General features: G+C 47.8%; 1 protein-coding gene across 1 annotated transcript in view; it reads right to left on the reverse strand.

Moving 5' to 3' along the window:
• LOC8034331 (transcription factor Sp4) overlaps positions 1-26700 on the reverse strand; it is a 49333-nt gene that overhangs the window by 9360 nt on the left and 13273 nt on the right. The window contains exons 2-9 of the mRNA XM_029990850.4: positions 24925-25170; positions 23602-23790; positions 19781-19951; positions 17311-17481; positions 13662-13991; positions 3383-3532; positions 1579-1792; positions 907-1022 (exon numbers count right to left, since the gene is read on the reverse strand). Coding sequence (XP_029846710.3) covers positions 907-1022; positions 1579-1792; positions 3383-3532; positions 13662-13991; positions 17311-17481; positions 19781-19951; positions 23602-23790; positions 24925-25170 — 1587 coding nt within the window. The remainder of the gene's footprint in view (positions 1-906; positions 1023-1578; positions 1793-3382; positions 3533-13661; positions 13992-17310; positions 17482-19780; positions 19952-23601; positions 23791-24924; positions 25171-26700) is intronic.

Here is a 26700-nt window from a genome sequence, read left to right on the forward strand (position 1 = left end):
AATGAATTTTTTCAAAAAAATTTAAAATTTAGGCCCATGTCCCCCCTTAAGACAAATTGAAATCACAAAATACACATAATTCAGTGAACTAAAATTTTGTCTGTGGAGCTCTAGGCTGATTTATAGGCTTTTTATGACACCTGAATTTTCCGGTTTCAAATTGATTTGTTGCAGGATACCTGAAAGGCACATAAAAAGAGCCTGATATACCATATTTAATAATTTACACCCCTTATTGCCTTTGTTATACACCTACGCCTACCACAGAAGGAAAAGATTACGAAGAGTGGACATGTGCCAGAGGAGATAGGAAAAAGCAGTGTGTAAATAGTTTGTTCATTCAAAAAAAATAGCAAAAAATATCCACAGACCCATTTTACTTTGTTTACGAGACAATATTTAAAGATAAGAGACTTCTTTTATGAGAACTGCCTCAAGATCAGGGTTCCCGTCGTCAATTGCACGCAAGAAGTTTCAACAAGAAGAGGGTCGTGCGAGCAAGGAAATATCTCGGTCACACACGGCGTCACATAAAGTCCCGGTAACACCATGCCACGTGACACAATATCCCCGCTGCATTTGGCAGGAAAACATCTCTTTTATACACCGATAGAATGTGCTGCTCGTTTAAATATCCTCACAAGTGCTGTCGCACCTCCACCGCATTTGACAAAATGTGGCACGTCACGGTGCTACGTAACGTCACGGGACGCTACTTCACAGTATCCCCGCCAAATTTAGCGGGGAAATGCCTTCGTTACATACCGATACGAGTTGCTGCTTGTTCAGAACCCCATAGAGTGCCATCGCATTCAACAAAACGTCTAAGCTAGGATTTTTTTTTCTTCTTTTTTTTTTTTTTTTTGGAGGTTGTGCACAAAGACGCTGTGCTTAGGCCGGCCCCACCTGTTGTCCAGCCTGCAGGTGCTGCTGGGTGGCGCTGGACACGGAAGTCCCCATGGGTTGCGCTGCCACCATCTGCCACTTGGTGGGATCGTTGGGGTCCTGCTGAAACTGCTGCGCTGCATGGCACGCGACGGGAACAGGACCCGCACCCCAGGATGTGAGGCCGACGTGGTCACGTGACGCGGCGCCACACTGCATCGCGACTCAATGTCTAACTTCGCCACCGTCACGTCCAGTTTGCACAACATTGTCTCTCACGTTACAAAGCTTGCACACGTTGACGCTGAGATACGACCGCAAATCACCGGGACATCCGTGCTTCGTACAAAGCGTCGCAACCAGATAGAAGAGCAGCTTGGCACGTGGAATGTGGAGCACAGATGTGCCGGCGACTCGGAGCACGGAGTGCCAGTGACCCCCCCCAAACGGGAAAATATTGCCCGTATATGTCTACTGCTGTCAGTTTAATTAGGACGTCTTGCCGTCTCCAACTGGTCATTTTTATTGACTAAAGCTGAACAAACAATGCGCCATCAAAAACAAGCTTCTGCAAAAAGCATTTCAGTGGGTCCCTCTAAGGAGAACCAGAGTACAGTACATACTTTCAACGGCTATCCAAAAATGCACTCTTAAGACGTTCTCCATAGGGAACCGGTACAAGGCGTTACTCACCGACCAGCTGGCCGTTGGCCAGGGCCGCCTGGACCGTCTGCAAGGGGCTGAGGGGCCCCTGAAGCGGAGAGGTTATCACGTTGCCCTGCGGGGTGATGCCCAGCGCCTGGATGGCGCCCCCCAGGAGGTGCTGCTGCGCCGCCCCCTGCTGCTGCGCCGCCCCTTGCATCTGCAGCCCCGTCGCCGCCGCCATGGCGGCGGGCAAGCTCTGCACCTGCGCGGCGTCGGAGCAAGCGCGCCGTGAGTGGGACTTTAGCATCCCGACGCGGCACGAGGTGAAGCGGACTTTGGCGGGAGTTCGCCAGCGTCCGAATACCGGGGCGATTAAAATATTTATAGCACACTGGCCGTAGAATTTGTTTCATTCGAAACCTTTCCAAACCCGAGCCTGTCATGGGTTATTGTGTTGGCAAGGCCTCGGCCGATTTGCAAATGATTAGTCACGTTGTCGACTGTCACCTCTTTATCCGATAGAATCGGTTCACGTGCATGTTAAGTGTTGTTATCAGTCGTAGACGTGGATGGAAGGGTGTGTTCGGCTGATTATTTACAGCTGACATTTGTGCGTCCTTCCTTAAACTTCCATATTCATTTAAATGCACTGCTTTGCGAAGAAGCACTTCCTTTAGGCTGTGAAGAGATACTGTCACGAGGCGCACCCTTTGTATATAAAAACAGTGGCTCCCCCACTTGTGCATATCGTGTGAGGGGCAGCCGCTGTTCCTTGCACCTTGCTCCCAACTGAACTGACACGTTTAATTTAAACCTAGACAGCAGTGACTGCAGCGACCTCGCACAAAACGTGCCGATAGGACAATGTGGCCAAGAGGAGTTTTAAGATAAGCGGAGTGTGGTAAACTTTTGGATCAGACTCCTTTAGTTCCCAGCCAACAGAGCCTTCAGTGTCCCAACGAAGCGTGACTATGCTTTATGCTAACTGTTTGGTTCCACATAACCAAATGCAAAAACACGTGGGATTTTCCAGGATCCAAAAGGAGGAGCACTAACAAACATGAATATGTCTGAACAAGGACACTACGCAGGAAGGCAATCTTTTTAACCGTTTTAATCATACCAAATTTGCAAGGCATATTCATAGCAGGGAAAGAGGATGACGTGCACAGTTTAAAGTTTGTAAATTTATCCTTATAAGAGTTATGTGAAAGTACATAGAATAAACACTGCGCCACCTGGGGAAAACTATTGCTTAGAAAAGTTAATGATTATGGCCAGCTCTTTTGGTAACACCCGTGTCATGTGGCTATGAAAAGAAATTACCGAAATTATATTATTTTCAATAAAAAAACAAATTTGTGAATTCCATCTAGAGGGGGAAAAATCCGAAATGAACGACCGATATATCGCAAACAGTCACAAAAATGCCAGCACTGCCATATTTGCGTTCGCCACGAACCGCTCCCTCTGCGTCTACCACTGTTCAGGAAAAATGTATTTCTGTACTTGTCCATGTCTATTTCGAAACACCTTTCTTTGGCACTTTTGAGGAAGTACCTTGTGGATATCTCGCTACATAAAAAACAAATGTATCTCAGTAGCTGTATTTTGACCTTGAAGCACATTTATTGGCATTCCAGAATACTTTCTCGAGCGTCTCTGCCCAGTGGAATAATCGAGGCCTGTGACCATTCCCCTCTTCCCCCATGGAACGTCATCACTGCTGGACGGAGCTTACTCAGCAATGGGACTCTATGCCGATTGTCCCATGCCGCGCCGCCTCGCACGTGGCTCTGAAGCGCGGTTGTAGCGGGGGACAGCGTCGGTGGGAGTGCTCCCCTGGCCTCACCTGTATAATGTTGGGCGACCTAAGCCCAGCCAGCCCGGACATGTTGATGGCCCCCATGGGCCACCAGGCTGTCGCCCCCCCAGCCAGCAGCTGGCCCACTTGGCCCTGGACCACCTGGCCAGAGGGCAGCTGCACCGCCAGCGTCTGCGCCTGCAAGCCAGACGAGAGAGGGCGGTGACCCCAGTGTCGGAACACGGCAACACGGCGTTACCCTCGCCAAACGCGGGAGGGCTCCATGAAACCCGCAAAAGTCTTGCCGAGTTTGGGCTGGCTACTCGCCGCCACAGTGGCTGTAGGTCGAGGCACCCGCAATCTGGAGCGGGCTTATTGCGGGGAAGGCACTGTGCAACCGAGATTTCGGTTCGACGCCAAAAGGTTCCCTGGGTCGTCTAAATTAATGCTCAGTTCACCACTGGGGCAAGTCAGATGTGCCTAATTCGTTTGGTGTGTAAAAAACAAACAAAAAACAATTCAACTTTGGGCTAACTGCTCAATAAAAAACACAAAAGAAATCTATGCTAAATAGCTCTTCTTTTTTTTTTTAGAAAAGGTTGTGACATTTTTTTTGTAGGTACCTTATATTAGGGTTTAATGTTTTGGGATAAATCTAAAAAAAAAAAAAAAAAAAACTGAAAAACACTTGCAGTAAATTTTCGGCCGATTTGGGTTTATCCAAAAAAACTCTGAATTACGAGGTCACGATAAAATAAAAAAAGTAAAAGAGAAAGTGTTTTACAAATAAACTTTATAAGACCACAGAGGTCCGTGTTCCCAAGGAGATGCTACTTGTTTCCCTTGAAATCTTGAACTACTGACAAAAGGGGGTTTGCTGTTTAGCACCTCAAGGTTCCCTCAAGAAAACGGGCCACGATATCAAAACTTTTCTTTTGTTTTCGAGTTTTAAAAAATTGGCAACAGAGTAAAATAAACTCAGAATTTCAGAAAATCGTGAATCTAACAAAAATAAACTTCGATAAACCCCGAATTTTCAACAAAAAATAAACTCCGAAAAACGCCCTCCAAATTTCCCGAGAAGTAAACTCTGAAAACACGGAACCCTACTTATAATGACTCCGTTTCACCTACAGTTAGCACAATCCAGGAAAATGACCAAGAAGGCATGCAAAATCTGTGCCCCCATCCTTGTGGCACGCCCAGCTGTTTTTTCTGGCAGGCATTACAGTAGGCTCGCAATAATTCAAACTTGGATATTTCGTACTTCCGGTTAATTCAAACAGATATGAAAATTTTTGTTGTCCCGCTATGTTTTTAATGTATTTATGAGCCACTTAATTCGAACGGCGTTTTCGCTTATTTCATACTTTTTTCTTCTCGCGGCCCCGTTGAGTGCGCTTCTTTTCAAGCACCGGTGCACCGCAGAGAAGCAATACCTGCAGAGCTTGCTTTCGCGAGTGTTGCTTCTCCGCAGCGCACCGGTGCTCGGAAAGAAGTGCACTCAACGGGGCTCAATGGGTACACATTAGCGGAAAACTGCATTCAGATTATGTGCTTCAAGACTAGCAATGATGACCAAGACGACATCGAGGATGAGAACCAGCTCACTGGCATCATGCTTTCTGGCCTTGAAGCACATAATGTGAATGCCGAGCTGGCGGAATATGCTAGTCTTGATGACGATGTGTGTGTTTGTCGTGATGACTCATTAGAGGACATATCACAGGAAGTAATGCCAGCACAGTGCAGCAGTGAGAGTGAAGATGACGATGAAGAAAGGGATGACCCACTATCAACTGTCACAGCCGCAGAGGCCTTTGAGCACATTGCTCAGTTTCTGTCTGCAAAGGAAGAGTCCCGTAAAGAGCTACTTGCATTGATTGGCATTGAAAATTTTGTTTCGAGATCTCATGTGCTGACTAAACAGTTCACAAGCAACAACTTTTTTGCCGGACGAATACACTTAACGTCGCAGTCCTTTCATCAATGTGTTATGCTTGTTCTTGCTTATAATTAGGCCTATGTAGAGGAAACTGGCAAAAATCTGCTTTGTATGATTAGCTATCCATGTAACAAATCATAACGTTGTCTAGGATCATATTTAGATGAATTTCTGATAATTCAAACGAAAATCTGTGACTTCCTGGAGTTTGAATTAATGAGAGTCTACTGTACGTATTTGGTATTTATTAACCCTACAACTCTTCTTTGATCGGCCTCCATATCCGTGACGGCGTTCTAACATTACGACTCGCCCTGGGCAATGCAGTGCCCCCCACGCGCAACTTCACGCTCCGCGGGTTGCGCCCGACCAACCGAAGGGTCACGTCCCATTCTTTGAACCATAGATTTGCTTTGGCGGCTCGTAGCATCCGCCGCAGCACGTCAAGCAGTAAACCAAAGTGTGGGGTTGGAGAATTCAATTTTGGTCAAATTTCGGCGCCTTTCGCTAATGGACAAGGCCTGCTAATGGCAAGGCCTATGTTGCGCCTCGTGATGCGCATTCGTTGCGTAAAATCTTGTTTTGTGAAATATGTGTCCCATGGAAACACTTTAGAATTTTTTTTTTTTTAAGTTTTAGTGTTTTAAAAAAGAATTTTAGTGCCACGCTTGAGCAAACTTAAGGCAAGACACTGGTTCTAAAATCGACTTTTTTGTTTATTAATGGATTATAATGAAAATCAGTGTGTATATATGTTTTGGCTTCCTCTTTTCAAATATTCAATTAGTTCTGCAATATCTCAATTACTTTTTGAGTTACGAAGAAAATAATGAAGCCTAATTAGGTCATTTCTTACGACTCATTAAGGAACTTTCTAATACAAATTTTTTTTCATAAGTGATATGGATTTGTAGCTAAAGACCTGCCATGCAAGATGATGCTATTTATATTTTTGTAAAGATAGATCATTGTATAAAACTAGTCTAATTAGGTCAAGTACACTATTTACAAAGCCTAACGAGGTCACATTATCACTAATAATAAAATTTCGGGCCCATACTGTCATACAAAAATAGCATCACCCTGCAGTTCACTTCTTTCTGAATATAACGGTATAAAGTTTATAGAAATCCTTGAAGAATAATCTCATGAAAACAACCGTAAGGCTAGGCATGTAGACGAAAAATGCGAAGCTGAGAAAATTGCAGTTGAAGTTTTGACACTCATTGCATAAAATTGAGTAAGGGATCCCATGCAATAATGTTCAGCTATATGAAGCATAGTTCTATCTGAACAAATTGAGATGAAAAATTCTGCGATCCGTTCACAAGAACCTTTAAAAAATAATATAAAACTGAGAAATAATGTCTGCAATGTAAAATAAAGTTATAAAAGAATGAGTAGACTCTATAAGGGACAACGGGAGGAGGCACTAAGGGTTGCACGTTCCAAAAGCAGATTTTGTTTGGCCCTGAAAAGGGCCTTTGTTCATGTAGCACTCGAAAGGGGAGCCCCCTCACAGCTGTCCAGGACTGTAGTCCCCAGCTGTTCCAGTCCGGTGTTGCCTGGAGAACCTCTGTTTTGCATTGCTGCTGCTCTGGTGGGCAGCGTTGGCCTTACGCAAACGCAGATTGTCCTTCTCCATGCTGCGGCGTACGAGGCAGTCACCGGCAGCATAGCCCAGGCTCGCAGCAACGGACTCGCTCATTGCCCGCCTGCCCTGATTGTAGACGGCAACAGCTTCGGCAGCAGCCCTCTTGACGCTGTCCAGGGAGGCATTGGCGTTCTTCGAGGTTTGCGACCAGATGACCGAATGCAGGCTCTCGCTGGCATTTTGCGTCTTGCCTTCGCTGCACCGTGCCAGCAGGTTTTCATCACTGAGCCTTGCAAACACTGGCTCGAGGGCGGACCGCACACAATCTGGAAGAGGGTTCTTGTGCGCAGGTGGACACTCGCCATTTGCCAGGGCTCTGTTGAATTTGCACCACGACTCAGCTCCGTCGGGGCACTTGCTGTGGTCTGGGGCACTGTCCGTAGACGTCATGTGCAAGAGGGTGGCTTCCACTGCCCTCTTCATCCCTAGCACATCGTTACTGTTGCTCCTAAGGGCATAGCTGTAGTAGTTTTGAATCTTCTTGATTCGGTCCTGCGTCAGTCTGCCCTTTCCGCCGAGTGCTTCACCCTGGGCCTTCTTTTTCTCAAGGAGGTTACGCAACGCAGCCCCCATCCGCTTGTGCACATGATTGATGCAGTCCTTTTTCTCGACCTTGACGAAGCCGTAGACTTTTGCCTCGGTCAACGCATGAAAGGTTCGGCTATCTCCATCCGAGAGAACTGTGGTGTACCTCAGTCCGTGCTTGGCCAGGGATCTTTGAAACATGGTCAATGCAGCCTCCACTTCCATCCGACCTGAATTGCAATCTATGTTCCTCTGGCACTCGTGGGCTGCATACCAGTCGCCGTACCCCTCTTCCTCCGGCTCCGGTCCCAGGGCACACCCAAGGCAAAAGTTGGAGTACACCACATGGTCAAGAACTAGGCCGGAATACAGCTCGACAATGCAGCCCACACCAATGTGGGAGCTGCATCCTCTCGTCATCCAAGATCCGTCAAAGATCACGTCGATGTTGCCGACAGGGTTCAAGAAGTCTGCATACAGTCTCTTGACAACTTCTGAGCTGGCAGCTTCACTTGCGCTTGCTGACTTTTCGCAGGCTTGCACATGGGTCTTCAGGTGTCCCTGGAAGGTCTTGTGATGCAGGCCGCGGTGTGACAAGTTCATGGACGCACAGAAGTCTGCGAGGGCAGTGACTCCTTTCCCAATTGACTGAATTCCCTTCATTGCCCTCATGTTCACTTCGAAAGGAGTGATCTTTGCCGTTCCGGCAACTCTTGGTGAAGAAAACTGCTTCTTCTCGAACTCGCATGTGGCACAGACGAGCAGAAGCTTGACTGCCAAGCCATACTCTTTGTCCGTGGCCTTGCTAAGTGTCAGGGTTCCCGCACCGCAGCTTCCGCACTTCGCCTGCGCGAAGAGGTCGTTGAGAGCTTTCATGTCCACTACAATGAACTGTGTCCCAGCGTCGCGTGTCTGGCCTCCTGTGGTGACGCCGAGAAGGTCGAATTTGCGCTGGGTCGCCGACTTTTCCGATAGCGCACGCTTGCATTCGTCCGATCGTGCGACTCGTTGCGCCTGCTCGGCCGTGGAGTAGTATGCGGTGTCGACACGAACCGCGCTCGCAAAGCTCGACAAACTGCCGCTGCTGCATGGAGTCGCGATGTCTCCGGCTGATGTTTCCGGAGGATCCAAGGCATCCGGCGGTGCCGATCGCGGTGGCGCACTTGCAGCAGACAGCTTCGGCTTCTTGTTCCACGGTCGCTTCCTCTTCCTTCCGAACGCTTGCCGCGTGCTCGATTTCAACCGAGCGTCGTCCGGCATCTCGAGAACTCGAAGCGAAACAAAACAAAACACGCGCGACTTCGTAGGAAAGCGAACCAACAATGTTCAACGCAAGCGCGCAAACGGGAACTAAAACGTGCGCTCGATAACGGAAGAAACAAAGCAGACAGGCCTAGACGGGCGGAGATGGGCCCAGGAGCAGACGACGCACCTCTCGCCAGCGCGGGAACGGAAAGGAGGAAAGGAGAAAAAGAGCGGAGGGGCGCGTTTAGGCCAATAGCAGGGGCGCTAAGCGCCGCGCGTGCTCTGACGTACGGGCACCTTGCTAGCCGGCCAATGAGCGATCGCAATTGGGGCCTTCGAAACCTGCGGAATGCGGACGTTTCCCGATGTTGTCGCGATAACGAATGGCATGGGGACGTGGGGAAAATAAGCGGCTTTCCAACAAGACCAAGATGGCCGCGATCCGACGAGCGATCGCGAAACGCGCGGGGCGCGAAGTTCCACTTGTTTTCATTGAACTCGCTGTGTTAGGGCTCTGCGGGGACATCGTAAATATCATTTTTTTCATGCTTAGACATTGAATTCGACATTGAAACTTTGCAGGCAGGTACCTTAGACTACAATTAATCCAAATATGTGAATTTTGAAAAACGTGAAATTTCGCGTTTTTTTACCATTTTAAGACCCGCGTCTCCCCTTAAGGGGAGACACTACCCAGAATAGTCAACTTTTGAACCCTTTGCTTAAAATGAATAAAATTTACAGGGTACACTACTGGTCACAATAAAGGATGCTATGCAAAGTTTCAGCCCTGTAGATGAATTGTGAAGCAAGTTACAGTGGTTTGTATCAGCAGCATCCCATCATTGTTTAGTTTTCCTATCGTTGGATAACTAATGCAATCTCCAACATTTGTTTTCGCAATATATGTAGTCAAACGCCTGTGGAGTGCGGCCATAAAAATTTTTTTGCAAAAAGTAATTTATTTTTATAAAAATTATCTTCTGAAAAATTAATTTAATTTCTGGCCTTCCATGTCTTCGACAAAACATTAAAATATTTTCTAAAATATTTTCAAAAGTAAAAAAAAAATTCAATGGCCGCATTCCTTATTAAATTTCAGTCAAGAAAAGCGAAGAACGAGCTTTCCCTTTCGTCTTATTACGAAATGATAGGCTGACTAAAACAGAATTTATACAGAAAAAAGGGAACGGAGAAAAAAGCGTTTGAAGTTTCCACATCACTGTTGTTTCTTCAGCGGCTCTGAGAAATCACTAAAACTGTCCAGCAGCGTAGGTAGGACCCTCCTCTCGGAGGCGCTTCTGTTCGGAGGCTACTGCTTCCATCTTGCGTCGCTTGTGGGCAACTTTCGACGACTCCAGCGCGCTTGCTCGGGACCTGGCAAGTCGGTGCAGAGTTGCCTTGCCTGCCTGGGACTTGTGGTGACTTCCGGCCTCCATCTTCATTTCAAGCAGGGCCCTTTCAAAGCCCTTTGGTCCTAGATTATACTCTAGGACTGCAAGGGCTACTGCAGTCTCTACTGTCTGGAGAGAAGCAAACTCCGTCTTCGGACACCTCTTCCAGATGAGAGCGTTGAAGGACTCGTTGGCATTCTGTGTCTTCATGCGTGAGCATCTGGCCAACAAGTCCTTCTGTGCCAAGCGATTGTACACCGGCACAAGTTCCTTGGCCACTCCTTTGGAGAAGGCCGGCCGGTGAGGTTTGGCAACTGACGGCTTTCCAGCTGCTTGGAGTGCGAGGTGGCGGTTGTGGTGGCACCACGACTCTTCCCCTTTGGGGCACGCCATGTGTCTGGGCTCTTCATCGGTGGAATACATATGCAGCAGGGTTGCAAAGACCCCCCGCTGCATTGCTGTCACATCTGGGGCATTCTCCTTGAGGGCACTTGCATAGTAATTTGTCATTTTTTTCATTATGACGTTCGTCAGCTTTCCCCGTCCTCCCAGCCCTTTCTTCCCTTTCCTCAGTTTCTCCATTCCCGCATAGAGCCTCTTTACGACATGGTTGATGCAATCTTCTTTGCTCATATCCTTGTCATAGAGGTGCAGTGCAGAAACACGGTTGAAGGCTTTGGAGTCGCCGTCACAAAGCACGGTCACATACTGCAGCTTGTGTAGTTCCACCGACCGGCTGAAGATCAACTCTGCTGCGTGCACCTCCATGGCATTGGCAGATCCGTTGAAATTCTTCTGGCATTTGGACTCATGTTCTTGTAGCCACTCTTTGTACCCTTCGGAGCCCTCCTTCGGTCCAAGGCTGCAACCGTGGCAGTAGTTGCTGACCACCGCGTAGTCTAGAACTAGACCGGTGTCAAGTTCAATAACAGCACCAACGCCAAAATGAGACGTATGGCCTCGCTTGTGCCACGTCCCGTCATAACTGACGCAGACATCTTGCACCTGCTCCTCGTCATCCGACGTTCCCAACACCTTCCGCACCGTCTCCGCAGCCTCTGCCATCGCGTTAGCTGACGCTCGCGTGGTCGCGTCATGGACCTTCGTCGCGATCTTTTGGTACGATTTGAGGTGCATTGGCAGAGGGGCATTCAGTTCCGTAAAAAATTCGGTAAGCTTTGTGAAACCGATCCCGCAATTGCGCGCAGCAATTACGAGGCGCGCAGGAAGTTCGGTTTGTCTAGTGCTGTCAATGGTCGACGAGAGCGGCGCCGAAACAATTGCTTTACAAGTGGGGCACTCGACGACGAACATCAGATGAGCTCCGCTGCCATGTTCTTGAAGTTCCAAATCACCACCATGGCAAGTCGGGCACAGCAGAACTTTCACCAAGCTTCGCAGACAAGCCACATCCACCAAACGGTAGCTGGCCGCATCATCCCCGCAAGGCTCTCCAGAACTCTCGGCATCTTCGGTGCTCCCGTCGCTTCGGCTTGCCTCCTCCAGGAACCTTATCTTCCACTCAAAAGCGGTGAGCAAGTCCGACTCACAGAGCGTAGCACTTTCGGGTACTGCCGCCGCCACTGCTGCTGCGGCCTCGGATGGAACGGGCGATGATCTTGAAGACACGAGATCGTTGTCATCAGCGGCGGGTGCGCGCGTTGCGGCATTGCGTCCTCACGGTTTTCTAAATCGCGAGCGGCGACCGAAGCTTTGCCGCATTCGCGGCTTCATCAGCGGCATCTCCTCAAAACTATCGCCGAAAGGAAATCGAAGAAAACTCGCTGAAAAGTTCACAAAGTAGAGACCGACGAAGTGATAGAGTAGGCTTCTAAACAAGAACTAGCAGACAATGAGCGAGCTAGCCAAGCTAGAGAGCATGTGACGTACAGAGACCAATAGGAGCCAACAATTCATTAGTTCGGCCAATAAGAGTTCGCATAGCGTCTTTTAGCGTGAAAACACGTACATTCCGACGGGGTTCACGGACGTCTCCCAGGGCGCTTATTTACTTTTGAACGACGATTACTATCGGTGCAGAAAATAGAAGAGATAAGCTTTCCAACGAGGGTATGATCTTCTCGTAAGGCCTAGTGTGCGCGGAGCACCTCCGTGGTGAAAAACGTAAACATTGCAGCGCTCTGTGCGCGGGGCGCCGCTTCGCATCCTCCCGCGTTATCGGCGCGTCTAAAATATCACGTAGAAAAATAACTACGCAGCGGACACGAATGAAACTTCGTGGAGATACTCTGCAGAAGTTTGTGAGCCTAAAAATGGAATTTTTCAAAATTGACTTTTTAAAAAAAAAATTAGATTTTCACGGCCGTGTCCCCCCTTAAGCGCGTTCCCATGTGGCTTCAGTTTCGGTTCGCTCCCTTCCCCCCCCCCCCTGACCTGACCTGACCTTTTTTCTTTTTTTAAAAATGTAATTAAATGTATAAGCAATCGACGAAAACAATATTTTACCTCGTGAAGCCACTTTTTGATGTCAATTTTTGTTTTGTTTAGGCGTCTTGAATTTCGGTATGGCCCTTCACTGTTACAGAATGGCGAATCCATACGTCGTTCAACCTCGCGCTTCGTGGCAAACACCGAGATTAAAAATCGCTAATGTACCCTGTGCTCAAACACCGCAAAAACAAGAAAGTTACAGTTCCGAACAAAGGCCGAGTCAGGTCGCTCAAAAGAGCGACCTCCAGGTGCCACTACACGGCGCTGCGTCTTGAAAAGCGCAAAACGAGAAGTATGTCGAGAGTTGGAGGCCTGGGGACATTTAACCCCCCCCCCCCCCCCCCCTGCCCATGAATAAAGCGGTGAGTCTTTCATAAATAAACACCCTTCACGGAGCACGCTATGGTGTTACTGAAACCGAAACTTGCGACCCGGCTTGTGGGAAAAGAAAACCCGGCACTCCACGGGGCCCAACCGGCTGAATGCCACTCCCGTCCGCGCGCAACCAGTGGCCCTTCGTCGCGCTGTTTTAATGCAAAACATTCATTGGCTAGGCTTTGGTCTTTTCGTGAAGCCTGGTTAAAAGCGTGACTGCGAGGCTCGACACTGTTGGAATGACAGTTGGGGGGGAGTGGGGAAGAGGCCACTGCATTAAAAAAGTATTTGTGGCAGGCGGAAATCGAACCCGGACCATTTAGATTATTAGAAAATCAGTAGATTGTTCCGATACCTCCGATAACGATACGATGCATGCGCAAAGGCGGCGGTGGAGTATCCGGTATCGTTACCGGATTCACCCGAACAATCTACTAAAACCCTCTATTAAGCGAGCGTCTTTCAAGCATCGTCACGATGCATCACCGTGCACTGAGGAGCCGTCTGACAGGAAAGCCCGGCAAGGCATCCGCTCTGTGTCCGGAAGATCTGAACATGAAACGCTCTCACACCTTTTCAAAAACCCGGGTTAGTGCCAGTATCTCCATTCCAGGAATTGCCATAGAATGTACATGCCACACGTTAAGTCAGTCGCTAAACTAACCGACAAAGAGTGCAGACACATGCAACGCAATTGCCCGGCAATTTGCTACGTGTCCTTTTTAATTTCACAATTACCTGCACTTGAGCTTGCGCCTGAGCCTGTGCCTGGGCCTGGGCCTGGGCCTGCGCTTGTGCCTGAGCCTGCGCCTGAGCTTGGGCCACGGCAGCCGCCGCCGCCTGCTGCTGCTGCTGCTGCCCGCTGTTGCTCTGCACCGTGGTGGCGCCCTGCTGCTGCCCGCTCGTCGTGGTGATGGTCGTGTCCCCGGAGGTCATCACCATCTGGGTGCCGGCCCAGGACACTGGGGTGGCCTGCTGCTGCTGCTGTCGCTGAACCACCTGCTGCTGCTGGGCGGCCGTGGGCGTGGCTGTTACTTGGATCTGCTGAAGCTGACCTTGTGCCGTGAGCTGCGCAAAGTCGGGCCACGATGCCATCGGAAAACAGGAACGACAAGACTACGAGGCATCTCGGGTGAGTCGGGTCTTCGTGCGTGGAGGAGCGTCGGGCGCTCCTCGCGAGAAAGGAACGCCGTTCTTTGGCCCGCGCGAATTAACTGCGCGTTGCGGGAAGGTCACACTTTGCGAGAATGTGGCGCATTAGCGGTTAGGATAGCGCGGAAAAGTTGGGAGAATGCGGCGTTACCCAGATCGAAAGGTGATCGGAAAAGATGAAATTTCGGCGCGAGCTGACGTCCACCTAAGCCCAATATCGTCGAAACGAGTACCAAGATTGTGGATGCACGTGGCATGTGGGATTTTTTTTCTGCTGCACGTCGCACTTACAATGTTTTTCTTTGCCGCAAGAAAAAAAGCTATGCATCGCCAAATGTTCATTCTCCACCCAAATGTAAGGCGCTAGAGCTCCGAACCAGATGGCACAATTTCGGAACCAACCTTCATCTCATTCAAAAGTCACATACAATCTTTTTTTAATTTTCAATGGGAAAATGGCGGCCAATGGACCTCTTACAATATAGGGAGACCTATGGGATTAGATACCAAAAACAGGCAAAAATGGGCCCCGTTTTCCCATTGAAATTTTAAGAAAGTCACTTATACCTTTTGACTCAGACAATGGTTAGGGCTGAAACTTTGGCATCTGGTTCGGACATCCAGTGCTACATTTGAGCGGAAGATGAGTGTCCTATATATATGCAAACTTCGGGTCAATAAATGTTGTTGCTAGTTGGAAGTCTTCGTTGTCCGTCCCCCCTTTCTATGTATCTTCCTCATGTCTAATTACCGTTACCAACACGCTCGTTTTGTACTTAAAAAAAAACTTTTTTGGGGAGGACATTTTGTATATTAAAGAAAGACACTTGTCAGCCTCTCTTGCTGACAAGTTTTCGTTTTTTCTGGAATAGATCCCGCAGTAACTTACAATCTCGTTTCGACGATATTAGGCTCAGGTGGACGTCGGCCGACAGAGAAACTTCGTCTTCCTTTTTTTAGGGGTAAAGCTCCTCAGGGTCTATACTTCGTCTCACCTTAGCATGGACTAACTGCGAATGCTGTGCTAGCGCGAGCGGCTGCCCTTGGCTTCCTTGACTGGAGCACTCGTTCAGCCGCCGAGGCTTCATTCGAAGCAACTAGCTCGCGCTTTTAGCACGCGCGGTCAACAATAGTCCATACAAAGGTGAGACGAAGTATAGCCTTGTCCGTCCGGCGTCCGTGTTCACATCGATCTTGCTCGTGCTCGTGAGCTCACGTGCTTGTGTAAAGCAAAAAAAAAGAAAAGATGAAAAGAAAAAATTTTTCCGCAGTCGACAGGATTCAAACTTGTGCAGGGGGACCCCAATGGATTTCTAGTCCATCGCCTTAACCACTCAGCCACGACTGCGGGACGAGTAGGGGGCTCTGAGATGTGGTAGTAACGCAAGAGCTGGGGTTTCTGTCGTGGATGAAACGTTGCATGTGGCCGCTCAACGTCTAAACAGGAGAGGGCGCTGCGGTCAAATGCGTATATAATCGCGTTAAACTTTGCATGCATTGGCTCAACGTTTATAGACGAGAGGGTACTGCGGTCAAATGCTCAAAAGCGTATATAACCACGTTCCATACCACACATTCTCTTTCTGACATGGATGAAAACGAACGAAGGGCTCGGCATGCTGCGGCTCACCGTCTACGCAGACAAGCACCACCAGAGCTTTGCCCCAATCAACATCATTGACCACGTGGAAATGCGGTAAAGTTTTTTACCACCTTGATCCACGCAACATCATGTTCTCAAACTTTTGTGTTTTATCCCAACCCCTGGCATCACATTCTCACAGAGTTGCAGCTTTTCTCAGGAATGCACGGTGTATATTCATCATTTATTCGCAAAATTTTACGAGCACCAAAGCACAATAGCAAGAGGATGTGTTTAATAATCACACCGACTATTCCATGAAAGTAGCGAATTTAGCAACACTAGACACCATTATCACTATACTCCAGAGCCAATGTTCGCTAGAACTAACATTTTCTAGTATTCTTCCTTGCCACAGACTATATATTTGATTAAAATGCCCTTCGCCGTGATATTTTTCGCGGCAATTATTCGAAGCTTTCCGGGATAATCACACATTCTAAAGGCCATTCGTTTCTGGCGTTCTGTCTTGTTTTGTAAATGCCCTTCTGATTGTGACGATGCAGTACAATTAACAGACTGACAATTGTTCATGGTTACAACGTATTTGTATTGTTGTTTGTATTTAACATTTCTTGTGCCAGTTCACCGAGATGCAAAACAGTGAATGAGATCTTTTTATGCAGTCCCAGCAGTTATTCTTTCGCAATTTTGTACCCCACACCCGCAAGGGGTTAGTCAAATGGCTTGCCAATATATGTTCTAAATATATAAATAAACATATAAACAAGGCACCAAAGCCACAAACAGCATACATCACCAGCACATGGCAAGAGAGCTGTCAAGGTTACTCCGGAAAAATAATTACAGTAATAGACTTCAGTAAAGTGGTAAGCTGGGCGAGTTAGTAAATGTTGCACATGATGAAAAATTGCGCACAAAGAGACAAGGACAAAAGAGGAAGGAACGCAGAACACATACAGGCACATACTCACAACTCTGGTATATTAACTTAAATAAGAAAAGATGAAGGAGGATTCAGTCATGACAGGGGACAGCGGCACCAGGAGTACAGCTCGGTCTCAGCCAAATGATCGCAAAAAGCCAACCTCTTTTTCACTCAATGCAATTGATGGCCGTTGAAAGAAAAACAAACGAGCGAGGTGCTTGAGATGTTTACCCTCTCTGGTTTGGCCGATTGCTGCTTTAGTCGGCCGTCGGTTGCTTTGAGTGAAAATGAAGTTGTCCTTTTGCGACCACTTGGCTCTGACTGAACTGTATCCCTGCTGGTGTTGGTGTCCCCTGTCATGTATGAATCTTGCTTCATCTTTCCTTCCTTAACTTAAACACTCAACCAGAGTTGTGACTAATGCAAGCAACTGTCCGTGTTCCTTCCCCTTTTGTCCTTGTCCCTTCGCGAGCGATTTTTCATCATGTTGAACGACTTTATTTTCGCGGGCTAGACATTTTGCTGATTATGCCAAATCTGGGCCCAAACTTTCACTACCGAGAGTGGTACACTACGTATTCATTACCACAGGGTAACAAGATATTCCCGAATCCATTTCTTAGAAAATTTGAGACAATTAAGCTATATACATAGCTAAGCCAATGAAACGCATTCCGCGTCAAAGGTGAAGGCACCGTGTTCACCTGTGCCATCTGGGGCTGCATCTGCGCCAACTGCTGCACCACCTGCGCAGTGGCCAACTGTTGCCCCTGCGCCGTCAAGACGTTGCCCTGGGGTGCCATTGCCTGCATCGTCTGCACGGGCACGTGGATCGTCTGGTACACCGTCTGCCCGTTGCCCGTAGAGATCGGGACCTGCACAAAACAGGAGCAACGTCAATCTAGGTGGAATCCAATCCGTAGTCGATGAACGGGCTTGGCCACCACCGCTGCTGCGCCGCAGCCAGAATCGCATCCGGCGGCGGCGTAACAGTTTTACGTCGTCGTCGGGCGGAAATGGAGGGAGCGCTTTTGGGGACGCAGTAAACGTATCAGTCGGAAGTCAAGTTCCAGACAGCGTACCGACGCTTGTCAACCTTTTCCTTCGTCTTCCCCGTTTGTTAGCACTTGAGCAATTCTTCATTGGCAGCACACTTTTCCACGATACGTGAGAGCAGGCTCGTTCGACACATTTTAGATAACACTGAGTGCCTTTAGCACTCAATGTATGCTGTCATCGTTATGTGTTATTCCTTGCTACGTGTATATTGGTGCATCAATGAGCGCGTTTCTCTGCGTTACATTTTCGCAGGGCTGGTTTCATGTTGTTCTATGCCTTGCTGCAGGCTGCGAGTGCTTTTACTTAATGTTCTGTGACGCCCTTTGTTTTTCTTCTTTTTGCCCCTCCCCCACTATAATGCCTTCACGGGCGCTGTGGGGTACATGTAATAAATAATAAAATAAACAAAGGCTGTAGTGCCAGATTCTCTATGTCCCCTACTGGAGGCGACCTACGAGCAGAGATTGGCCACAAGAGCTGCGTCGGCAGGCGGCTCTCGTAACCAATCAATTTTTAAGCAACACTCTTTCATAACGGGAAGTGCATTACAGGGAACTGTAACCAATATCTCCTCAAGCAACTCCTAAGAAAGAGAAACAGTGAGCGAGGTATTGCGCGACCTAAATACAGCCGAGGCAAAGAGAATTTTTAATGCGGAATGTATTATGTCGCTGGCAGCTATGCTCTGTGTCACTAGTGTGCAGTTAAGGCGAAGGCCTCACCGGGCGAAGAGAGAAAGGGCGAGCACAAGGAAGGCGGGATGGGAGGAGGGCAATGGGAGAAACAGAGCACTAGGAATGTTTGAGGAGAGGAGGTTTCTCTCCTCCTCCCCAGTCTTCCTAGTGCTTGGCCTTCCTCCCCCCGCCTGGTGTTGCCTTCGGTTGTACTGCACGCAACTAGTGACACGGAGCACAGCCATATGCGGTTAGGTGCCAGCAACGGAAGCCTCATGCTCTGTCTACTGTATCTCACGCCCCAACAAGTCGAGAAAGTTGCATTTACACCGCGACTGCGGAAGACGGCGCCCGCCATTATGCATCGACGGAGCGCTCACGCGCTTACCTCGCACAATATGGGGCTGCTTTGCAACGTCCAGCCTCCGCAGTTGCACACAGTGTCTTTATACTAACGCATAACATTCTCCTTTACTACTGCCTTTGCCACGCTGGTACAGCAAAGGGTAGGCTGCCTTTAAAGCCGAATTTTGTTCTCACCAAAGCTAACTTGGATTTTCTGTCCGCGCAGAGGGCAGCAGAGTAGGCTGCCCGCCAAACACCCATGCCGCCAACCAACCGCTCCTATTCGCACACGTCGCTTGTCAAACGGGGGGCCGCAAGTAACTTTGCGGGACGATCGCTGGCCTCAGCCAGTGTGCCCGTTGATTCTTTGCATCGTCACAAAAACACAAGGCGGAATTAAGAGGGACGACCCGGGGACGTTTCAACACAGAGCGACAGTTCTGGAATGGTTTCATTGACAGACGAAAATAGAGCTGCCAATCTTGCCAACTATGCTTCTCGACATAAAAAATAATGCTGAAATCGCCGTTGTCGCTACGCTTCGTTGTCTTCGGAGAGCCGGTCCGTTCTCCCGGGCATCGGCGATTTCGAAAGCAGCCGCTACAGCTTCCCTCGATCGCTGCCCACGGTCCGCCTACTGTCGTCTTCGAAAAGCCAGCCTTTCCTCCCGGGTGTCGGCGGCTTCGCGCAAATGGCGTCGTTGCTGCGCCTCGGTGTTACATTGTCGCTTACGTTGCCACATGCTGGGGAAACGAAACCATGTGCCTTCTGCCCCGGTGCTGTCGTAAGAGAAGTGTGCGTCAACACGACAGCGTGCGTAATTGAAAAGGTGCGAGAAGACTTTTTCTCTTTTGTACGCAAGAGGAAAAGCAGACGTAACGGGCAAACGAACGGAGCGAAGGAGCACTGCGGGGACCGCGCCCCAACCTCGCGAGACTGGTCGCGACTAAACCGAAGACGGGGCTGCATGCACCCGGGCAATAAATGTTAACGCATTTAAAATTAACATGGAACACGTGTTCAGGATAGGGAAGCGAAGTGCCCAAATAGACGCGACTCCGACGAAAGTGGCCTCTCAAAACAAAAAAAACCTTACCTGAATGGGTATGGTCTGCTGCATGGGCGCCGCAGCTGCGATGGGAAGCTGCAGCGTCTGCACCATGTTCCCCTGGCGGATGGCCACGTTCTGGGTGAAGCCCGTAGCCTGAGGCCTCAGGAAGCCCTGATTGGCCAGCAGGGTGGGCCCCGCCCCCGTCAGCTGGATCGCCTGTGGGCAACAAGGAAAAAGGGGTGGCGGCTTAATTCGGAAAGTCTGCACAATCAGAGAATGGTTGACCATTGTGGCCTCCATTTAGATGATTTCAACTTTTTCTTTTTTTAACCCTTTAACTGACGCCGCCATATATGTGCGGCAGCGATTGCACGTTGGAAAGTGCCTGCCTAAACAAAAACTGCACGCACCGTGAGAGGCGTTGCTATTTGCAATGTCATTCGCAAACCATAAACGTTACATTTGCAGAATCACGTTTTGCCGGCAGCAGTGGCAATTGGAGTGTCGGGTCTCCCGATGCAGACTTTTAACGCTTCTCAGTATTTAGTTCAAAGGATGAGGACTTGCCACCCAGTGAACAAGCATTGCGAAGTACCTCCAGTTTTTAATCTGAAAGCAGCAGAATGTCGCCGAAACAGACGCGCTAAAATGAAACCAGATGGTTGAAACACAACGCTTTTCCCCTTCAATATTTTCATTTGGTGCTTCCGAACCTGAACAGCTTGAAAGCACTGTACGTGCTCCCGCTAGAAAATTAAGGAACACCCCTGCATTGACCCCTTCTTTATACTATTTCTTTAGAAACAAAATGCAACAATAAAAAAACATCTTGAAAAAAAAAAAAAAAAAAAGCTCGACAATAGGGAAACATTTTTTGGGAAGAAAAACTTGACCGTCAAAAGTTTAAGGGTTTAACTGCACCACATATTGTAAAGGATGGGCCAACATATATCAGAAAATACAGGCTTAATCGGGAAATTTGTGCCAGAAACAAAAGAATGAGCGTCAAGAAAGCAGCAACGAGCGTTGGTAGCAAGTGTCGAGGTGTCGGCATGACAGCTGCACGAGAGTAGGGATGCCGCAAACTTTTTTCGAATCGAAGTTTCGATGATCGAATCAAGCGGTTCGAAAGGTTCGAAAGATTTCGATTTTTCGAATTGTCTATATCGTAAAATTCGACGGAGGTCGAATTTTCGAACTTGTTAAGCTAAGAAGTTCGACGCTTTTCGAACCGTCGAACTTATTACGCTAAAAAGTTCGATCTTTTTTGAACTTTCTAATTTATTGCGTTGCAAGGTTCAATGCTTGTCGAACTTTCGAACTTGACTGACCAAAAAATTCGATGAATTTCGAACTTTCGAACTTATTCATCAAGAGAATTCTAAACGTTTCGAACTTTCGAATTCTGAAAAGTCAGAAGTTCGACGAACTTCGAACTTTTGAGTAAAAGTTCGACGTTCGTCGAACTTCGAAAGACCGGACACGGTTTCATTTGATTTCAAGTAGTGGGGTACATTCGTAATTTTTTTTTCTCGAACTTTTACACGCGGTGCTGCGTTCCTTACGAAAGACAATGTCGTTTATTTCAATGTTCTGGCATGCTTAGGTTTAAAGAAATAAATCCCCGAAGGGGCGAGGAAGGACGACGGGTTTTTGACGATTATCGTTTGTGCCAGATTTGAAGGACGCTGCAGCCGGAGCTATTCATGGTAGATAAGTTATACTTTTTTAAGAATGATCTATGTATAGCCTAGGTAAGTGCCGTCTTAAGATGTGATTATTGTTATCCAACGCGAGTTTCGAAGAAATGTCCAAACATGTATCTGCATGCAATTATGACCTAAACTTGATATTTATTTTCGTCTAAGTTGTTTGAGGTATCGCATTTAAATTAACACCACAGACAGTACATATCACTGCCATCTGCAGAATACAAAATAATATATTTATTGTTTTTTCACGTTAAGGAATAAATTAACTCATGGGAGAAGATTTCTAGTAGTGTTTAAGTTCAGCACGTCATTAAAAGAAAACTTTTTTTTTTCGCTTCACGTTCCTGAAACGTGTTTCTTTTAGCCTGTACACATTTTGGTAAAAGAAACTTGTTTCGAAGCTCTGAACCTCTGAATATGCAAGAATAGAACACTTCCGACGAATTCTTGATAGTTTTTTTTTCTCCTGCTTTTTATTCCCGCATTTATTCTTTTTTTTTTTTTTTTTTTCTTATGTTACTATCGGCACAGGTGTTTAGGTCGAAAAGACAGCTTTGAACTTCCGAACCACTAAGCATGTGACGAGCAGTGCCTTCTGACAACGAGTTTCTAACAATGACCATCTACGCAACCTTTTATGCAGTGAAGAGCGACATTAGCTATACATATGCATAAATAATTTCAGATTAAAATAAGCTCGACCACGCCCTCTTTCCCCGTATTGTTTTCTTTAACAGTCGGAAATACCTGCAAGGGGGAGAAAGAGGCTGAAGCCCCCCCCCCCCCCCCCCCCCCCCCCCCCCCCCCGCTACCCTCCTTCCCCCCGTTTTTCCTCTTCCGACGCCACTTGTATGGTAGAACGCTCCTCGACCTCGAGTTGTGTCGGCTTTTGCGCTTTTTGCGAGGCGATTCCTCCGTCCCAGAAAATAAACCTCCAGGACAATTATAAACTTCACCGGATCGGATTACTACCAGCGTGCAAGGGGTGGCGAGCTAGTTTGCCAGGTCGCTTCACGGTTTTTCTGAGCCTCAACCTCCTGCTCCCCCCTGGCCGTTTCGAACTGGAAGAGTCTAGTAAAACAGTGTGTTCGTGCAATCACTACTGCGTGATGCAGGTTAAACCCCCCCCCCCCCCTCCGGGGCTGGCGGTCACAATTCTGCACTGGCAAATATTCTAGCACGTCCGGGACACTCGTCGTCTCATTCAATTGCCTGACCAACTTCGCAGAATCTAGATATCACACCCTAACTTTTCTAAACTTGATTTTGTGAAAACCAGTGAGTCGTGAAAACGTTATTTGAAACTGAAACTGTGGAAAAACTTGAAAATCGGACTTCGAACTTTGAAAACTTGGATTAAAAAAAATTCAAAATCTTCGAAGTTGTTTTTTTTTGAATTTAGCGTTAAAAGAGAATCGAAACCTTCGAACTTTATGCAAAAAGAAATTCGAAATCTTCGAATTGTTCGAACTTCATGTCTATAAAAATTCGGAGCGTTCGAAGTTTTCGAATTTTTTTTACAAAGAATTTCGAAATCTTCGAATTGATCGAACCTGAAGTAAAAAAATATTCGAAATATTCGAATTCGAAATTTTAGAAACCGTGAAAGCTTTGAACTTTTCGATTTCGAAACTCCGCTGTGGACAAAAGTTGCGAATTTTTCGAATTTGAACCTCGGTCGGTACGAAAATATCGAAATTTTCGAAATCGAACCTCAGTTCGCTTCGCAAATATCGAAACCTTTCGAAATCGAATCTAGGGTGGTTCGCGACATCCCTACACGAGAGTGAGCCAGCAAGGTCACGCTGGGCTCCTTATCTGCACACTCGAGGTCTCAAATATTCGGCCTAGAAAATGAGGTCTCAAATATTCGGCCTAGAAAATCAGGTCTCAAATATTCGGCCCAGAACGTTCAAGCGTCAAACACTCAGGAGAGTGACTTGGCAAGGTCATGTTGGTCTCCATATCTATTACACTCAATCTCAAACATTCTAGGAATGTTTCAGCGGCAAACTTTTGGGGTAAGACTAAACGCAAATCTTCCGTATGGAGTAGCGTTCCCTCTCGGCCATACATGCGGTAATGTCGTTCGGCTCGCCTCGTGCGACGGTGCATTTGCGCCGAGGGTACGCTCGAGAGACAGACGCCGCTTGCCTGCTGGTGTCCTCCCGTAAAGGACGCGGGGATGAAGATGGCTTCCTGGCCGTCGATCTGGATGTTCTGGATCTGGGGCATGGCGTTGTACGTGATCTGCCCGCTTGGGGTCATCTGGGCCACCAGCTGCGTCCCGGGGGAGAACACCGCCTGCTGCGCCGCCTTGACGGCTTGAGACGTCGTCGACACCTGTCGAGGAAGGCGGCCGAATCGTTGGCAAGACTCCTCTACGGTCTGAAACGGATCTCACGCGATCGAACGATGGACCAGTTGCTCTCGGTCGGGGGTGCTGCGACCGAGGGTGATTACGACAAATCGTCATCTCGTGGGATCAAAAAGGAACCATACAGAAACTGAAACTAGATTGTCGAATCCAACCACCGGTTACATTGACAACAAGGACAGATCGCTCAGACTTTTGCGCAGAATTTATTTGGCAGATCACCGCTGTCCTAACTGAAACCGGATCACCCGACGTCATCTTGCCACTCACTGGTGCTAGGACTGGGAACAAAATCGACCGCACTGTCTCTCAAAACGCGATACTTCAAACGGCTTCCGAGGAGGCGCGCCACGCAAGGAAGACGTGTTTGCACCGAGGAGCGCTCTTCATTTGCTGCGTGCTTGGTTACAACTAATTTCCGTCTTGTGGGAAAAGGAAGAACTATGCAGAACCTGAAACTCAGGTGTCTATCCTAGCCACCGGATGTTCAGAAACGATTAAGAGGCCTCGCAACGGGGCTTGCAAATCGTCAACCGGGGACGACCGATCCTGTTGGGCGCTCAAGGAAAGAGTTGACAACCTTACGCGAGCACAAAAGAGATGCTGCACCCTCTGCTACAGCTGTGGACAAGATTAGAATGGCTAGAAGTCTCTTCCAAATGCCCCGAGCCCGCGCTTGTTGCCCTCCGTCGTGCTCTGGCTCTGCGCGCTCGCTCAAAGCTCGTGAGAGGCCAAAGTGTTATAAAAGCTAAGACTCTCGCTGTTCTCATTCTGTGGGCGAGTACAGCAGATTATTATTATTACTATATCTCTATACTGTCCTAGTCATGTCATGTCATTGTCACGTCATATTGTTATAGTAATATTATTACTATAACTACTAAGTGTTCATTATTATCATTATTGAACATTTTTGTTTTGCGTTTTCAACTTTCGTGCATAATTTGTAGTGTGTGTACGTTTCACTGCACCAGCACGAAGGCCATGTGGTTATTCCTGGACACTCTATTCTCGATAATTAATATTATTATTAGAGCAAATCATTAATTTTATTATAATTATTCGTTTTGGCCAGCCTGCCAGCCGCGTGGCAAACCCACCTGTGTGACGGTGCCGTCCTGGTTGAGGATGCCCACGGTCTGTGGGGCCGCCTGGACGTACTGTGCCACCAGTTCTCCAGAGGGCAGCACCGTGGCGGTGGTGGCCTTGGCAGGCGAGGTGGCGCCGTTGCCTGCGTCGCCATTGCCACCGTCGCCGCCGCTGCTTTCGTCCGCCGGAGAGTCCGTCGGGGAGCCGATCTTGCTGCACGTGGCCGCAAGCAGGGCCAAGGGGGAGGGCTGCACTTCCTGAGGGAGAAGCAGACGTTGGGCGTGCGTCCGACAAGGCATCCACTATACTCCGAGCGAACTTTCCCGTGCAACACTGGCGAGGCTAGCCTAGTGCCAGCAATGCTTACGCAAGTTAAGGGCAAAGAAAGACGGCGGAATATGTCTTCCCTTTCTTTCCACTTCATAACTACTTCTTTTGCAGCACTAGGAAAGATGTGGCTTCCCACTATGTTCTGTAGAAAACCTACCAACTTAGCTATGCTGTGTTTTGAACATGTCTTTGAATGATGTGATTAGCACCCTTTTCATCCAGGGCATCAGTACCACAAGAGCTGCATTGTCATTAAGAGCAGCATCAGAGTGTCATCTTGAAACACATGCCCTTCTGACATGCCACGTCACAAAAGCTACATCAAAGTGACGTTAGTCTCCTGTGACACTCATCACTGTCACGAAACAATATATCCCAACAGCCGCCTTGTAATGCTATGGGTGGTCGTGGCCCTGGCAGACGGATGTAGAAGTGCTAGCAAAGAAGACGAGCAGACTCAAGAATCACTCTTTCCGAGGTAATTGCAACCCATGACTGCTGGAAACTGCCAAGGATCGCACACAAAAGTGTGACGTAACCAAGCGGAACTTGTGGACGAGTAAAGAAAATAACGACCTCGGTATTGACAGAACCACATACATGCTGTCTCCCTTCTACTCATCAGGAAGGCGTGATCACTAAAAAAAAGTGCTGGAGTACAAATGTAGAACCTGGAACTCACTGCCTGAAGAAATAATCGACACAACACCTGCCACCTTGTTCTTCAACAATGTGTTAAATAATAATTTATAAAATTGATGCTATTGCTTTCCACATTCGAGCAGCTGTGCACCCCTCTTGCATTTCCAGATTTTTGTTCTTTTTTGCGTTCTCACTTCTCAAGGATTTGCATTTTGTATTTTTCTCAAATGTATTTGTACCCCTCCCTTGCAATATTGCCTCCTTTAAAAACCACCAAAAATAAAATTTTACGTTTTTTTAAATAGTTTGATTGGGACACACATATCAAGAAATAAATTTTACGGGAAAAGATTTATTTTAAATTTTGCGCGCAAAGTCCATGACGTCACGGAATGGTCATACGCTCTTTCCACCTCAACGAGATGGTCATACACTCTCTCCACCTGGATCGGCTTGGCCTGGAATGGCCAAGCCGATCCACCTCTTCTCCACGCGCACGAAATGCAGAGAGAAAACAAGTGGAAAGGAGGTGACTACCAACTAAATTGTGTCTCGCGCCATCAATACTGCTCAAAAAAAATTTTTTTTTTTTGTTTTGCGTAAATTTTATTTTTTGACACACGTATCCCAACCAGACTGTTTTAAAAAGAACATCTTTTCTTCTCAGTGGCTCTTTAAGGTGATGTGAGGTATTCTGAATAAATAAATAAATCAATATAATGCAGTAAACAAGTCGTACATGCACATTTGAGGCACTATGCACTGCTACGCTCCAGAGAAATGTCACTGCAGCCCCACTGTTGGGCAAAGAGCTG

Source organism: Ixodes scapularis, unplaced genomic scaffold (genome assembly GCF_016920785.2).
Source record: "Ixodes scapularis isolate PalLabHiFi unplaced genomic scaffold, ASM1692078v2 PGA_scaffold11__112_contigs__length_91849675, whole genome shotgun sequence".
NCBI classification, from domain to species: Eukaryota; Metazoa; Arthropoda; class Arachnida; order Ixodida; family Ixodidae; genus Ixodes; species Ixodes scapularis.